The 17,951-nt window shown below is 44.6% G+C and overlaps 1 protein-coding gene across 4 annotated transcripts; it reads left to right on the top strand.

Annotated features, from left to right (window-relative positions):
* The first annotated feature begins 268 nt into the window (after window positions 1–268).
* Window positions 269–12,830, top strand: lrfn5b (leucine rich repeat and fibronectin type III domain containing 5b). Of its 4 annotated transcripts, none has more exons than XM_044048375.1 (7): window positions 269–925; window positions 1,038–1,126; window positions 6,293–7,209; window positions 7,961–8,135; window positions 9,011–9,344; window positions 10,670–10,970; window positions 11,114–12,830. In XM_044048375.1, exons 3-7 carry the CDS (start codon window positions 6,319–6,321, stop codon window positions 11,807–11,809), a joined length of 2,397 nt encoding a protein of 798 aa, XP_043904310.1. In that variant the 5' UTR covers window positions 269–925; window positions 1,038–1,126; window positions 6,293–6,318; the 3' UTR covers window positions 11,810–12,830. The 4 variants fall into 4 exon arrangements, with proteins under 4 accessions (XP_043904310.1, XP_043904309.1, XP_043904311.1 ...); XM_044048374.1 differs by having other exon boundaries at window positions 1,029–1,126; XM_044048376.1 differs by lacking the exon at window positions 1,038–1,126.
* Window positions 12,831–17,951: the final 5,121 nt, after the last annotated feature.

Raw genomic sequence — 17,951 nt, 5'->3', positions numbered from 1 at the left:
AGACCAGAGGTTTTATCTTAAAGAATGGAGGTGGATTTTCATTTATCCAACTTCTGTACAGCCAAATCTGAAAAACATTACCCATATTTTTTTTTTTATTCACATTTTGTTGAAATTTCTTCGAGAATATTATAAGTGTGTTGCATTTTCGTGCAGCAGGGTTCAATCTACATGAATAAATGATGATGCCTGCCTGTGAGATAGGCTGAGAGGCACACTGCATCTGTCTATGCACACAAATGCTCTCTGTGCAGCGCGCAGCGCCCCGATTACCATTCCGAGCACACCAGCCCTGGTCAGAAATGGAGCAGGGTATAGGTGGTTGACAGTCGAGGAGCAGAGGGGGGTTGGATGTAGGCTATATTATGGCAGCAACCTTTCACTCAATCTGGATTAAGTCGCACTGAGCCCCGTCGTAGCCAGTGAAAGCGATACAGGAACATCTGGCTGGATTGAGCGCAGCACCAGTCACTCACACACAGCAGCGCTGTAGATATTAGAGCAGCAGCCTGTCGCTGCTACAAAGGCGTTTTCTCTTGTGGAGGTGCACACACAGGCGGGTGCGCAGTAGAGGCGATTCCGCACAGCTGCAGCCACACCGGGACCCTTCAGCCTGCGCTTTCCTGCGCCCTATTGTTTTCTCTTCGGGGGAGAAGACCCGAGCTGCATTTCTCCAGTTTGAGGGCATCACATGAAGAGTCGTACGTCCTTTATCTGCTGTTCATGGATTTCTTGAAGGGCATCGCTGGTTTTGCAGGCCGTCTCTTGTTATAGCAGTGTTTCGGGACACCTGAATTATCTCCAAGAGACACCATCGGTCCCATTTTGTAAGGCAACAACACTGCTGGAATGCTCCCCGCTCCCCTGGGAGGACATGAGCTCAAACACACCCATCTCTGACTTGGCTTGATGCTTCATCTGCAAGGTAAGTTCAATATTTTATTAATAGATTGGTGATTGGTGTGAATTGTCGCCTCTGAACTCCTTTGGGGGAAGTGTCTTTAAAGCGGCGCATTGACTTGAAGTAGTTCTCCCAGGACCAGTCTGGAAGGCTCCAGATTCCCCTCCTGTGACAGGGGGTTGTGGCTGAAATCCACCACCAGCCCAGGACCTGCTGCACCGCAAGGTCAGACACATCTCCTCATTTGCCAAAGAACGCCATCAGATTTTATTTTTAGTATCCACTTGGCTGCATCCTACTGTGCTGTGTTTTTTTTTTGTTTGTTTTTTTTTTTTGCTCTCCCACAGGTGAAAGTGAGAATCATGTCTAATGTGCTCATTATTCAGCCTGCTCTCATAGGCTGCTCGCAAGATAAGATTGATTTCAGACGTGAGAAGTGTAGTCTGTGTTTTATGGTGTGTTTTAATCAGCACAGAGGATCCAGTGATATCTGCTTGGTGTGTGCTGCTGTGGTGAACCCTGACTGATATGCAAATGACACATCAGTCATTAGGCTGTGATAGAGTCTAAATTAGCCCTCAGTAGATAATATGATTATTGTGTGGGCAGGGGGAACATGCTGCCCGATGACTGATGAAGACAGGTGAAGATGTGGTCCTGGTGATATTTTTTTATTTATTTTTTTATGGAGGATGACTTATAATGGTCTTGTCTTCGAGTGTTAGTTATCACATATCTTATTATTCATGAGTGCCGGAGGCAGCATTGTAACTGCTACACCAGTGAAAAGCAGGCTCACGCCTCATTTTGCTGCCTCTGTGTGCTCCCTCTATGTTAATGCACTCAGTTGCTTATATTATATGCTGCTACCTTGCACTGATAGCACAGAGGTGATGTGTGCTTCCTTGGCACCTACACGCTGCTCTGCAGACCAGTTCCACATTCACTGACCCACATTTCCGCACTTGCCACTAAATAAGATGCTGGGTTTTTTTTTTTGCTTAACGAAGACTTTCCCAAAAGATTTGAAGCACAGACGATTTGTCATTCACAAACTTACACATACATACACAGTTTATGTGTGTGTGTGTGTGTGTGTGTGTGTGCCTTCAGCAAAAATAGCCACAATTTGATTACACAACATAATGAAAGGGGAAAAGATTATACATTATTAAGCTATTTTGTTGCTGTGCGAGATATAAAACATGCAGGGGGGAAATGAGCCAATAGTTTCTCTGATCATGGATTTAATCTTGGCGATTCTCATTTCTTCTCATTCAGACTGTAACATGAAAAAAACACCTTTGTATAATATAGAGGCACAGTGTTATCACAAAGATGGGCAGCGATATAACTGTTCCTGTACCTGAAATTACACTTGGGAATTGGCAGATCTACAGGCCTGCAGGCTCACACTGTGGAGGATATTCATTTGAATCGCCCATATTGATATTCAGAGGTGGTCTTCAAGGTTTCTTCATTCTTCCCCCCCCAGAAGACAATCTCATCCCATAAGCCTCTCACCCAGGACATATCACAACACTGAAAAAGAATTAAGTCAGTGATCAGCAATTATTTTATTCCCCTGCTTCATTAGACAGCAGCTTTTAAAAAAGAAATGTCATAAGATATCCAGCCCAGCTCTGGATTGTGAGAAGGAAAACACTTGAGAATTACAGTGTTGATGAGCAGCACAAACGCACACACACACATGCTAACAAGCAGGTCTCACTAGAGAAAAATAAATGATTTCAATTTCATCAGACTTCTCCATGAAGTCTTTTAGGTCATTATTACACACAAGTGTGGAAAAAAGGCTAATGAATCTCAGTCTCAGTCTCGCTGAGTGCATGATCTCCTTTTCTTTCCGTCACTGCAGTGTCATAAATGGCACAATGGGTCTCATCTGGCCTTTAACGAGGACCTCAGTTGTTGAGGTCTCAGTTGTCCTTAACTCTAAACAGGGCTCTTTGTTGTAAATATTTTTTTAAAGTAATCTGAAAATGAGCCAGTGATTACAGCTCACCGAAAAACTGACGTTTTCTGTGTTGCCATGGCATCAAGGCTGTCACCCAAGAGCTATCGCATTCTAACATTGGCAGACTCTGTGTAGCAAAAAGGGAGTCACAGCACATACCCACATGCACAAACACAGATGTGTTAGTCAGACGGTTCATAACAGCATCAATATTTGGTCAGGATGTTTGGACTCGGACTACATGAGCATTTACCTGGTGAAATAGAATTTCTACCACCTCAGTCAAAATATGATCCACTTCAGCAGATGCTGCAGCTCCATTTAGTCTCATAAAGCAGGCAGAGCGAGGACCTACTTCACTGCTTTGTCGATACCATTTTGCCATTATGTTGCAGCATCAGTTTACCTCCTTGACACAACAGGGCTTATTTTTGGCAGTAGCGCACGTACAGCTGCCTTTCCCCGAGTAACCCAGGTGAGACGCTGCCGAGATGCTGCCATGTGCCGTCGCGTCGGCCTGCACAGAGGCAAACCAAGCACACTTTATCTCATTACCTTCCTCTTGCAGGCTCCACTTTCCCTGATTCCCTGCCCAGACATGGATTGCAGAGGCTTTTTCATATGATCTCCAGCACAAGTTAGACCATCTGAAAACATATTCCCCATGACCTCACTGGCCAATTGGCATGCAGTATGCTGCGTAAGGCTTTTCCTGGAGAATGCTACCCCAGGGAGTTCATAGATATCCTCTCCTACAGTGTGCTGGTGCTGCTGTGCATGAATGTCTGTCTCTATAGCTGGGGGTTGTTGTGTAGTGAGCTAACTCTATTAGGCACAAATCCACCCACTGGTGTGTTTGAGTGGGTGTGTGCTGTCAGTCTGTGCTGTACTCTGAGGGTGCAAAGACCTGCGCAGAGGTAGTAAACGAACATTTGATTGACTAAGAAGGAAATTATGCTTAATGCATCAATAGATTATGTTTTCCTGCATCTTTGTCGCCCTCCCAAGTCATCTCATCATAATGAAACTGAAGGATAATGATTTTCTCGGGGTGTGGCATTTAAAGATGAAGCACGTGATTGATGAATGCACAGATTGATTATCTACTTATTTGTTCTTGTACCTGATGAGTGCAACCTGTTATTCAAATTGCCATGAATCACCCGTAATTAAATGCAAATTAGGGAGGCAGCACCGGATAGTGCCTGCCTGCGCCCTCTCAGCAGCGAGCGGGCTTGTCTTTTTGTCCTCACAGAACAAATTTAGTTGGGATTACCGCTGCAGCCATTCTCTTCACGTTTGGCTGAGTTTTCACCAGCGAAAGAAAGAAAGAGAGGAAGAAAAAAAAAAAAAGCGGCCCCATCACCACAGAATGAATCAATATAACGTCTTCAGCGCCGTTCAAGCCTGGAAGTAGCAGGTCCTCTCTGCCACATTGCACCTCCAGAGGCTGTGCCATTCAGAGAGTCAGAGCAGAAGGCTGTTGACACACCAACACAAACACCTTAGCTTTCACAGACTATCCTCTGATGCACATGCACACATAAAAGTTCACACTATATTCACCTGACATTCACTTGAATTCAGTAAATTGTGCTGCCTTATTTTTACACATTTATAGTATACAGTACATTTATATTTTCAAACAGTTCCAGATCTTCTCAAGGTTCTCAAGGTTGTTCAATAGGTTATTATTATTGTACAGTAGTTGATATTGTGATGGTATCTCATCTAACTGAAGCTTGACTTAAAGAGTTACATGAGTGCAAATGAAACTGCAAACACATTATGTGTCAGGAAAAAATTGCAATTACCCGAGTCATCAAAGAGAGGCGTCTTGGAATAATGGTCTCCGGCTCAGCTCCGCTGCACCACTGCATCCCAGACTATATCCACTTAATAACTCTCTTGACTGTGTGAATTTGTAAATTTGTTGTCCCTTGTAAAAAAAAAAGAAAAGAAAAGAAAAACTGTTGAAAAGGGCATTGATTCATTGCTGCACGATCAGCAGTATTCATGAAAATGTCACACCCAGCGTGATATCTTTCCTCCCATTGCTATTATGGGCCATTTTAAGGTGACCTCTTTCTTGCCTTCTTGTCGGGCTGTAATACATTTTACCCACCTGTCAAAATGCGTCTGTTGTCAGTGGATGCCACCAGTCTGCCTTTACTCTGCTTTTCACATTAAAAGCATGCCCCACCTCTGGCAGGATGGCAACCTTGTCCTGTCTGATGTTTCCTTGTAGACTGTGATCGTTTCTCTCATACTAGTGTCAGGGTCATTACACTGTGAGTTGTGTGTCCCATGCTCTGGTGCAACAAAGGCTTTTGAAGCATGAAGGCACTGAGTTGGCTGAGTCTTTTCTGATACGAGGGTTTTACGCAAACTCTACAAGACCCAACGTTAACAATGGAGTCATTACCAGCAAACCACGGAAAGCCATAATCATAAATGAACCATTGTCTTTGGTATTTAAAGTTTAAAGTCTTTGGATGTTTTGTTTTTACTACAGATGTGAAATTGGATTCGTGCCTTCTGTGTTTGATTGGATTGGTGTTCTTTTTCTGTGTGCTGTAATGGGAAACCCACAGGGCTGACTATTGCATGTTCAGCCAAAGTGAGACTACATTTCAGCTCAGTAAATATAATCGCAACTAATGTCACCCTTGCTCTGGAACATTGCACAGTGCACTTGCAGAGCTGAGATCTGATCTCCACATTCTTAGTTTTATGACATGCTATATCCCTGACAAGGTCTCAGGATTCATCAAATGGATCCCTCCTTATCCCCCATCTCAGCTGTGTGATAAGTAAGAGTAGCAGCAGAGAGAGCAGAGAGAAAATCGATAGCAAGTCATAGCACATCCTCGCTGAGGTACTGGGTCCAATCATCCCTTCCTTTTGGCGATATGAACCTTGGAGATATCAGTCTAATTCTGATGAGGCCCTGAACTGTCGGCCTAGACTTTCATCCCTCTGTACACAAACATAAAAGGACTGGTATTATCACATCAAAAACTATGAGCAGGGAGCAGAAACTAAAAGGCCTGTTGCAAAAAAATCGTATTAGAGCACTGAGGATGCTTCGCTCGCAAATCTGCAGGTGACTAATTAGTTTCACGTCTAATTGCGCTGCATTTATGGCTTCAGCACTGAGTTGCTGAGCTTCCTGCTCAGAATTTGGACTCAGTAAATCTCAGCTGTGAGCTGGCAGCAATAGTGTTTCAAATCTAGTGGAAAAGCTTTGACTTTGCAGAGCAGAATCCCCAGTTCCCTTTTTAAATAGAGATTTTTCGGTGTGATTTCCCAGCCATGAAAATTACAGCTTAATGAAGATGATACACATCACAGTTTTATAAATATTTCTCCTTCTCTCTCTCTCTCACTCTCTTTGCATTGCTTTCTTTTAGGTGCATGAGCCTGACTGAAAAGCCAAATGGAGTTTCTCCTGGTTTATCTGATAGTGCTTGGTGTGGCTGTCAAGGCCCACAAAGTCCAAGTCTGCCCCAAACGCTGTGTTTGCCAGATGCTGAACCCCAACCTGGCGACTCTGTGTGATAAAAAGGGGCTGCTGTTCGTGCCCCCGAACATTGATAGGCACACGGTGGAGATGCGCCTCGGGGATAACTTTGTAACCAGTGTCAAACGCAAAGACTTTGCTAACATGACTAAGCTAGTAGACCTGACCCTCTCTCGGAACAGTATAGGCAACATTGTGCCTCATGCTTTCAAAGACCTAGAGAATCTACGAGCTCTTCACCTCGACAGCAACCGACTAACCCGCATTACCAACGACACCTTCAGCGGCATGTCCAAGCTGCACCACCTCATCCTCAACAACAACCAGCTCACCCACATACAGATTGGCGCCTTCAATGACCTCACGGCCCTGGAAGAGCTGGACCTATCCTACAATAACCTGGAAGGTGCTCCATGGGTGGCCATACAGAGAATGTCCAATCTCCACACCCTCAATCTGGACCACAACATGATCAGCTACATCCCAGAGGGCACCTTCTCTGGCCTGCAGAAGCTAAAAAGGCTGGACGTGACCTCCAACAAGCTCCAGAAACTTCCTCCTGACCCCGTTTTCCAAAGAGCAGGGGTCCTGGCCACCTCTGGGATAATGGGACCTACATCGTTTGCACTGAGCTTTGGAGGAAACCCTCTGAGATGTAACTGTGAGCTGCTCTGGCTGCGGCGATTGCGGAGGGAGGATGATCTGGAGACCTGTGCCTCACCACAACACCTCGCTGGGCGCTATTTCTGGACAGTTTCAGAGGAGGAGTTCCTGTGTGAGCCTCCTCTCATCACCAGGCACTCTCAGGTAGAACCTCCGAATTGAACTGTGGGCTGCTAAGGCATCACACTTCCAACACTTTCTCAGCCTGACATTGGATTTTGCCCCAGTTAAACCATGGTGGCACTTTGTTCTTTCGCTGACTGTCACACCAGATATTAGCTGTGTGAGTCAGAGGAGCCTTACAACACTTGTGGCCATCATTCCAGCCACACACCGAACTGAACATAGTAAAATATATCTACGACTTCTTGCCCATAAAATGTAGTAAACTGTGGCCTGTGGAGACTTTTTAGAGTCACTCTTTAGCAGGGTTTTCAGTTATCATTTTAATAAAGCTATTTGCAGTTTTATGATGAATCCACAGAGATGCTCTTATTACACAGCAGAAGCTTACAGTCATTCAGCCCTTGATTCATGCATACAAACAAAATTATCTGATCAAATAACCACAGCTATATTATCTCATTTACATCCAGCACTTTTGCATAATAGCAGAAAAGATAATCTCATACACACTCTGCCATATTGATAATTCTGCCTCATCAATTTTCAGTTCAACGTTATGACCATGAGCAATTGGGGATTTTATTTATAGAGAATAAAGCTTTAGATCACAGCATCACTAATAAAGGCAGTTAGGCTGCTGCTGTAAAGCAGTTAGCCCACACTGTTTTTTTTCACTTTTAGGATATAGTGTATTATCTAAATTGGTGTGTGTGCGTGCATGTGCTGAAATCCTCCTACTAACTAGCTACAATGCCTCTTTCTGCCACAGGAGCTTCGAGCTTTGGAGGGTCAGAGTGTGAGTCTGCGCTGTAAGGCCAGGGGCGACCCCGACCCCATTATTCACTGGATCGCCCCCGATGGACGCCTCATGTCCAATTCCTCCCGGGCCACGGTCCACACAGACGGCACGTTGGACATCCTCATCAGCACTGTGAAGGACTCTGGTCTGTGTACTCCCCCGCTGGCTGCGCTTGTTTTGTTGACTGAATGAAATGAGTTGTTTGTTTGTGTGCACAGAAGCCTTAAAGACTGGAGTATTTGTCTGCCCCGGGCGAAAAAGTTTAAAGTGAGGAAGACTTTTTCAAAGTCACTATGGAATTAACTTTTCTTTACCTTCACAGTCTCCAAATTTGGAAGATTTTACAAATAGCCTTACTGGAATAAGAGGTCAATTAGCTTAGCTAAGCATAAATAAAGCGGGGAAATGGCTCTCAAAGCCTTGTGGTTTGGGGAAGAGACACTTTCTTGGCTCACTGACTGGCAACCATACATTGATGGCAATCTAGGAAGTAACTGCTCCTGACCAAGAATGTCAATCACATAATTTCCTATAAAAGGGTGTTGTATTGTGTGTTGTAAGAATAATTATCAATTAGAAGTAAATTAGGTTCCCTTTCTGCTGGACAATGTTTGCTTCTTTTGCACATGGTCAAGGTATTTGTGTCCCTCTCTTTAGTTTAATGCTAAACAAACTGGCTACTGTCAGAGAAGAGACACATTGGGGCACAAAAACACACACACAGACACCCAGACACTCTCCCACTGACAGGGTTTGTGCATCCTTAGCTCGCTGGCTTACAGCTCTCATAACAGCTGGTGCATTGGTTCAATGGGAAAATAAACACAAATGACTGAGCAGTCAAATTCAGCAAATGACACATGTACAGTGTCTTCGCCAAGACAGCAAATTAGCCTTTTCCAAAATGTTGAACCCCTTTTTGTAAATATGATTGGCTTGGATGAGATATGCTTTTAGTGCCTGCTCTCATAATCACAGTAAATGTCAGCTACAAACTAACCGTATTGGTTTGTGCTCCAGGATCCTTCACCTGCGTGGCCTCTAATCCAGCTGGCGAGGCACAGCAGACCGTGGATCTGGTCATCGCTAAACTCCCTCACATCACCAACAACACAGTCGCAGAGCAGGAGCCCGACCCTGGATCATCAGATATCGCCACAGTGACCAAGACAGGTCCCGAGGCTGGAGGGGTGCCTCTGGGGAACACGAAGCCGAGCCAGGAGAAGAAAGTAGTTATAGCAGAGGCCACGTCCACCTCGGCCCTGGTCAAGTTTAACTTCCAGAGGAGTATTCCTGGAATCCGCATGTTCCAGATTCAGTATAATGGGTCATATGATGATTCACTGGTATACAGGTGAGGCGATATCACTTTACCTGCTGGATTAAAACAAAGCATGAAATTGTAAAGGTGATTTATAACGTAGGTCAAGTATGTGCAACAGAGACTTAATTCAAAACATTGAATAAGAGTGGTTCAAGTAGATTTGCCAGATTTTACAAAAAAAGACTAGTAACTGAACCTGACACACGTCTTGTATTTTTTTGTCCTTCAGCCTTGACTGAAGTCCCTTGTTTTGTCTGTCATGTTCTATATTTAAATGTATCTCCACTGCATTTTGCTTCTCATCTGGTCGAGACATTTTTGAGAGGGGTAGTGAGTCTTTTCGGGTTCGATATCATTGAACATTTTTGACACTAGCTGCTGACATCCAGCATTTCAAATTAACACGTATCCTTAATCTCTGCTCACACATCATCCACATTGTCTATTACATTTATTGCTCCAAGTTAGAGAAACTGCTCTAAATTCTATTTTGTAAACACACTTGAAAACTGAGCTTGAACACATGCACATAAACTTCATCTAATCAGAATCATATTCCAATCTCCTGATACTTGTTTTTCCTTATTAGTTGCTTTTGAATGCGTAATAGCCTCTGGATATTTTGTCAGTCACTCGTCAAGACCTAGACCTGGCAGTCAACATGATTATTCGTGGCGTCTATTAATCTTATCAGGAAGACAGACTAATGCATTATGTCTGACTTCTCATTCTTCGACTCGTAATCCGCCCTCGCAGGAGTGAACCATTTACTATGTGCAAAACCTTGACAATGCTTAATCGACAAAATCAAAACTGAATGTCAGCACTAAGCTGTGGACTGATAGGAAGATGAAAGCAGAGTCAGCCAGTGTTTAACAAAGAAAACCAGAGCTTCTCACATGTCTATTTAAAAAAACAAAACAAAACCCTGCATTCTTTCATGTTTGCCCTCATTCTCTCCATGTTTAGTGCTAATCTATGTGATGTGATAGCAATGTCACAGGAATTATATTTATTTTTTTCGTATAAACTTCAAAGTCAGCAGCCAGATGTGGTGTTTGGCAGTGGTTACCAAATTTAGAAGATGTCAGAGAGTTGCGCCTGTAGTGCTGAGGTGTTTTTGCATCCATAGCAACTGAAACATTTTATCAGTAATGTTGCAGGGAGAATAAATCAAATGTCACAGAAGATTATGCCTATGGGTCCTAAATAGCCCCCTGAGAGATAAAGGATTGTCAAGTCATTTCATCCCAACAAAACAATAAACTGGATAATCTGATTTGCTTCTGTCTTGTTTCATTTTGCCCTCTCTAATCTATGTCAAAACTCACAAAGCCTTCTTGCTTTCTTTTCAGAATGATCCCTCCAACCAGTAAGGACATCCTGGTAAACAACCTGGCAGCTGGTACCAACTATGACTTGTGCGTGTTGGCCATCTATGACGACCAGGTGACCTCACTGACTGCCACCAGGGTGATAGGCTGTGTCCACTTCACCACAGAGCCGCAGTATCTGAGATGCCATTTCATGCAGTCCCAGTTCCTTGGCGGCACTATTGTGGTTATCATTGGAGGGATTATTGTGGCCTCAGTTCTCTCTTTTATTATCTTCCTCATTGTGCGCTACCGGGTGTGTAACCAAGGAGATGCAGATAAGGTCAGTTTGGCATGACTCCTTTTGTTTTCTTCTTTTGCTGCTCATTATCTTTGCTGATATTGAAACAGGGATGTCTAAAAAATAGCTTTCACCCCTCTCTCCCTCTCTCTCTCTCTTCCTTTGCTTGCCTCCTGTCATGTCAGGCTCTAGAGATGGGGGATATTCGGTCACTGAGCAGTGATGGACAGCTACAGGGCTGCGGGATTCCCAAGTCCCTCTCCAAGCAGGTTCTACGTCCAGAAAAAAATGACAAGGACTGCCTTCGAGTTTCCCTGCCACCCCCGGAGCCAACCAAGCAACGGCCACCAGTCGTTGTAGCCACAACCAAACCTTGTGTCCCTGACTGCACTGTCTCTACCTCTGCTGCCAGCCACAGCTGGCACCCAGCGTCTCCCGGTGCTCTGAGGCCCAAACGTTCCAATGCAGCGCCAAAGCCCTCAGAGGCTCGCCGCGCTGAAGCTCAGGCAGATGTCGAGCTTGACAACATGAACTGCAATAACTCGTCAGAGGTGAAAGTGGCTAACACCGTTGCTCTGGCTGTTCCCGGCCAGCCTACCAAGTGGACTGCTGCTCCCAGGGCACCGCGACCACACCAGGCCCCCCGACATTACATGACTGTGCCTGCAGGGGCTGCGAGGGTGAACCGCAGACACTCGCTTAACGCAGACTCTTATAGGGAGCGCTGTTATGTAGCCTACCCCAAACCTGGGGCTAGTCTTCGTTCCAAGCGCAGCCTATCGATGAGTGGAGAGCTGCCGCAGCTTGAGAGCACAACAAATATTCAACGGGCCAGAGACAAGCTCTCCAAGTCTGAGTGGCTTCTGGAGAGCACTTTATGATTTGGAGTTTATAACCCGTGCTTTCTTGTTTTCTTGGATTGGAATTGTGGCCCGTGGAGGAACAGGCAGGGATTTTACGCCTTGTTTGGAGCTTTTGCGCTCTCTATTGAGGGACCTGTAAGCTTCTCTCATATATCTGAGGGCAAGGCAGGCATACAGGGTTGTGGGGATCGTTTCATATTTGTTTACTACCTTATAACCTATCAAAGTCTTCTTTATTGCGAAATTTGATCAAACTTTGATGAAAGGCACAACAATGTATAAAACGACGTCATGTACAAAAATGTTTAGTTGTGTGAGATACTGTATATCTCAGTACAACCATAAGTGTTCATGTGGTATTGAATGCAGTAACCTGGACACTGTATTATAACCGGGGAGGAAACAGGCAGGAGGTGGAGTTAATATACTCACAGACACATCGCCTGTTACTTAAAGTGATACAATCTCTGTAGACTTTGAACACGATTCCTGTCTCCAGCTCCACAGACAGATGGTGACGTGTCTTAATTACCTTGGCGGTGGTTTGGAGAGATTACAGACGTGCTTTACATCCCAGAGGTGTTGGAACAGAATGTAGTAGACAGACAGAGCTCCATCTTTTCTTCAGCAACACTCCTAGACACAGCACAATGCAGCATATTTGTGGCACAAGTCGACTCAGCCTTATACTGCCCTCTGGTTTGAATCGATACATTTTTATCACATAATTACATAAAGACTCAACTCTGATAGGATTCCTGTCATGACTAATTTGAGTGACAATGGAACCAACGCCAACAGCATGACGCGTGCAGGAAATAATCTGATATCACAGGTGGATGCGATCAGGAGGAACAGTTCATCTCCATATTTTTTACTTACTGACGTTGCCGTGTCACATTGGTGACATCCATTGTAAATTGACTTGTCGATGTAAGAGAAACGATAATCAAACGTATGGACGGACGCCAGCTCTTGATTTTGCTGTTGTTTCTGTTTGATGTTTACGAGTATAAATAAACCAGTGATGAAAGGGAGATATACTTGATTTTATTTCATTTTCAGATTCCCACTTCTTATATATGGTCTAAAACATCAGTGGCGGTAACTCGCCACCTTTAAGTTGTTTAAGAAGAAAACAACTTAGTCCAGAAAGCCCCATCAGTCAAAATGCTAATGAACTTAGGGTTTCAGTAGTCTTGCAGCATTAAATTCCCCTTTCTCTGCAAGCGGTGGACCTTTGACAGATCCCTGCCCTGAGCCCTTGTGTTTGTTCAAAGGAAGGGAGGGAAGCAGATGATGAAAAGAAGCTATGCTAATCATTGGGGGACGGCTCTCGCACTGTGCATCTCCACACACGCCTGACGGTGCTATGCATGTGCCCTCGGATGTCAGTCACTGCAGAAATCTGCTGCAACAGAGGTTAAACACACCCTCCGACAGTGGGAACCCATGCACGACTAATTCTACAATTACAGTAACGTTACCCCTCATAGCCGGATGGACACATTATGCATTATCTGCCGGGATACGAGCTCTGATTCACTGTGTGTTTTGGTGGTGGAACGTTTCCAGATTGATTTTTATCTACATGTACTAGTATACTCACAGTATGAAACCTCGGAGGGATACAGCGTATTGGTTAGAAATACGACTCTGTGCAGGGAAACCTGTTTAAATGAGCTACACATACAGTAAGCAAGGCATCAATTAATTGCTGTCACCCCAACTTGGTCGGCTTTTATTCATTATTTTCTGCTCATTATGGGGAGATTAAAATGTTGAGGAGCTTGGTCTGAACCTTGGTTCAGTCTTTTGCAAGAGCCAAAATTGTATGTTAATAATAGATGGATTTCTGGGGAAACAGAGAGAGAGAGAGAGAAAAGAAAATATATATCGAGAGAGAAAGAGAGGTGAAGCAGAGAGGAGAATATGGAAGGTTTTTGTGAAACAAATACAGCAAAGAAGGAGGGTGGGAGGCAGAGAGGCAGGGGTGAGGATGAAGAAATAAAGAGGGAGTGAGAGGTGCACACAAGAAAGCAAGATAGCTCAGAGATGGAGAAAGCGAGACGAGAGGAAGAGGGCACAGGGAGCGGAGAATAAGAGAGAATGCCGAGTGAAACAGAACGAGGATTGCAGAAGACGGAGAAAAGAGCAGCCTTTGTAAGGCGGCCATGAAGCCTCTGGCTCTTCGGTATTCAGTGCACCTTCACAAAAGGGGGTGAGGGAGGGAGGAGGAGGCGGGGTGATAGACCTCTGCTGCAGGTCCGGCAATGAGCAGAGCCCTGCAGCATGATCAGAACCACACGCCTCTCTTCACGACACTACAGAAGCCTGACCCGCTTTCCAAACCCTGATAATGTGTTTCCTGGCCCTTGTCTCGTTTGCCTCCTCCCGTCACCTCTGTCTGACTCCCTCTTCCCTCCCCTCCCCTCCCCTCCCCTCTCGCTTCTCTCCACGCTCCTGAAACAACCCACCAACAACCACCCACCCACCCGCTGACCCACTTGAGAAGTGGACCTGCCAATCCAGCAAAGTCTGACTTGGACCGACACAATGGCAGCCCTCTCTCAGTCTGAGCTGGTTTGATATGCTGCTCAAACGTATCAGGGTCAGAGACTTTCCCTCCTCTCTTTTCAACAATAGCGTCAGTGCTCCGCTGATTGAATTCATTTTGTGCTGTCACTGTTAATGGGCTTTTCATTCCTTTGTGTGAGTTTCACTCGGTTCTGACAGGAAGTCCCTTTACGGAGCACTTAAACCAACATGGCCTCCGATACCACAATTGCCTGCTTTTAATGACAAGCGTATGATGTGGAGGGAAATCACTTCAGGGGCACTGACGTGTCCAATTTGTGGTCAATTGTCTTATTAAAAGAGATAGTTGCAAACTGAAGAGCCTATTAGAATCACAGTTACAGAGGAGTAATAAGGAGGTTTAATTGAAGAAGACTGAGGTCCTTCAACAAGTGTGTTAGCACCTTTGGCTCTCCACGCTGAAGCAGCTCGGTGTTTCATTATCTCCACGCAGCAGGCAGTCTCAGGCAGAGTCACATGGGACATTGTTTCCCTGGTGAGCATTATCCCTGCTACTACATGTAGAGAGAGCCAGAGGGCCTCATAGCAATGTGACCGAAACACCACTGATATCCCTCCCAGGGGAGAACACACTGGCGGGGGTGGCACACTGTAAAATATGCGCAGTCAATTCCGAAGAGTATGCATTATTGAGAGAAGTAAATGGGTCCAGGACGAACATCATGGCTCATTAATAGTGAATGTGATCACTGTTTCTGGGAAAACAGCAGTCTGGGCTAGGGGCGAGATAATTGAAATGGTCAAATCTAAAGACTTCCCTGTTTACTCAGCACCAACTGTTACTGTCTAGTCAAACTCATGACTAAAGCTGATAACTAATGATGCCAAGTGTTGTATTATGATGTTTACTGGTCACGCTGAGCAGTGTTTTGTGTATGTGTGTGTGTGTTGCTTGACTTTGCTGTGGTTTGATGAAAAGGGTTGGGAACATTCTACTCTTTGAAACAGCCACACTTCCATGATGGATTTTGACAAAGTTCAGACAGAGACTCAGAAAACAAGAGATCCAGTTGGAAGACGGGGGACCGGGGGTGTTGAGTAACTTCCAGTGTTTGACACGCACGCTGACTTAATGACACAGCATCATCCCACTGCACAGACACCAGATTTGGTTTGACGTGAACCCAGATTATCACTCTGCCCCCCTGAAGGGTTCCCACGCTGAAAGAACAGATGCTTCCTCCTCTTCCTCCTGTCTCTCAGTTACATATGCTCCAGGGTGATGGACGACAAAGAGGCTGGTTGCAGTTTACACCATTAGGAACCATTTTCTGCCCATTTGCCTGATAGCTGCTATCGCCTATAGAAGTGATTTGTTCTCTGTCTGTGCAATGAAAGTCCCCAATGATGGATCTGGCATTGATTTGTCAGTGTTAAAGATCACTGAGAGAAGTGTGCAGCAGCCAAACAGATGTGGCAGCGTGCTCCCAACTATGTATCAGTGGCTGATGAAGAGAGGGGCGACAGTCTAAGCCTCTGTAAGGATCCTATTCACGGAGACTTACTAAAAGTGCTTATGCTAATCTTGTTATCGCTTGAGGCTTCTGGTAGGCCTAATGGAGGATAGGAGGTCATGAGCCACGCAATTTTTCTCTGCAATATACACTAAGTGGTGGTCTCAAACAGGGGGCGTTGCAACAGAGCAGGCAAAGCAGGCAATCCCCCTGTGTTGCTGAGCTGAGAGCTGATTTGTGGGGATTTGTGCATCCAGACATATCTGGATGAGTTGCTTTGGTAATCGTGTAGGTGTGTCCAGGTTTGTTTCAAACACTGATGCAGGTGCAACAAACAAATTGAAATGTGATCTGAGCAGCGAGTGAATAAGTGAATAAGATCTGGATATGTGGGACATTCTTTGCAATGACACGTTTGGAAATTTAGGCCCAATTCCAATTGCTCGTCTTGGTTGTGATTACTGTCTTACCCTCAGGTCAGGTACCTTTTTGCCCGGGGCCTCCAAATTCTCAGAAAGCACCCCTGGTTATTTAGCATGGCTGCTTTTCACAAACTGAATCTCTCCATCCTCAAAAGTCTTCAATCCCAGCTCACTCTGGGATTAGGAGATTACCTCTGCATTGGAGCACTAATTCTATCTATTGCTTAGTGCGACTACATCTAGGTGAGGTTGTTGAGTTGAGACATCAAACCATGATGTCACATTTAACATGATTTCCATGCTAATTGGGCATATACTGTGTAGATGCTAACACACTTGGGGATACGGACAGAATATAACATTGCAGTAACCCTGTAACTGCTGTTTGATCAGTTGTCATCGCTGCAGATGGTGGGATTGAGCCACTGTGGGTAAAATTGAGAATGTCAGGTATCTCTTCATAAACAAGGCTTTAAAGGTCTTTTGATCTGACTGGCTCTACATCGCTTGCGAAACAGGCCAATCACGTCCCCGCGCAGCAGTACAGTCGCTGATTTGAAATGTAGATGCGGTGGCCAAGGTCTTTTTTCAAAGAGTTCACCTTTAGTGACCGCGCAAAGGCAAAGAGGCGACGTGATGAGCATCCTTAAATGAAGCATTAATCAAATAAAGGTCGATTTGTGATTGACATCTGGTGGCTGGCGGTGGAGAGACTGAAGCACAGAGAGGAGAGAGAGGGAGAGAGAGAGAGAGAGAGAGAGAGAGAGAGAGAGGAAGATACTGCTGGAGATTACAGATGCGGACGACCACAATCCACTACTGACACAATATGATAAACAAATGAAAGCAAAGAAAACAGGACATTAATCTTTACGCATCTGATATAAAAAAAAATATGAAGAAAACAACAAAGCTATTGAAGGTGAAGAAAGATGCTGCATACAGAGTAAAGGCTTCACGGCAGCCTGTGCAGAGGCAGGAGAGAACCAAGCTATAAAATCAACACTGCCTCACACTTCAAAGCAGTCTCGCCACATTAAACCGAGAAGAAGAGCTTCAACTAACTATATTTTCATTACTAATTAATCTCATTTACTGTTGGATGAAGTGCTCGCGTCCCATACGTGAATATAAATAGCAATTAAAGGATGCTCCATGACAAGCCAAAGCCCTGCTTTCAAAGTTATACTGAACTAAACTACTAAACTGAACTGTCAAGAGGATGAGAGGAAGAACAATAGCAAAAGAATGTACCCGTGGTAGAGGAACTAGTGCTTTGTATCTTGGAGGTGCTGTATTTGGAATATTGAAGTAAGATTAAATGGAAATACTTGAGAATAGTACAAGTACCTTACAATTGTAGTAGAGCTCAGTAAAGTTCCTGCACCTGGTTATTCTCCACCCCTGAAAACAGAAGATGGAGACGTTGCCATTTTAGAGTTGAAATCCCAAAGATATTAAATTGATAATGATGCAAAACAGAGGAACAAATGAAATCCTTAGATTTCATGATGACAAAGGTGTGAATTTTCCAGCCTCTTCACACAATTAATGACCCAAAAAGAAGTAATAATCGACATAAATGTGACTAAAAGTGTGTCAATTGTATCTTTATTTAGTACAGAAATGTGCACACCCTTCTACCTAAATTCGAGAGAGGAGTAAAACAGGCTTCTGAAGGAACAC

Source organism: Solea senegalensis, linkage group LG17 (assembly GCF_019176455.1).
Source record: "Solea senegalensis isolate Sse05_10M linkage group LG17, IFAPA_SoseM_1, whole genome shotgun sequence".
NCBI lineage: Eukaryota > Metazoa > Chordata > Actinopteri > Pleuronectiformes > Soleidae > Solea > Solea senegalensis.
This window is presented reverse-complemented; position numbering and strand designations above follow the sequence as displayed.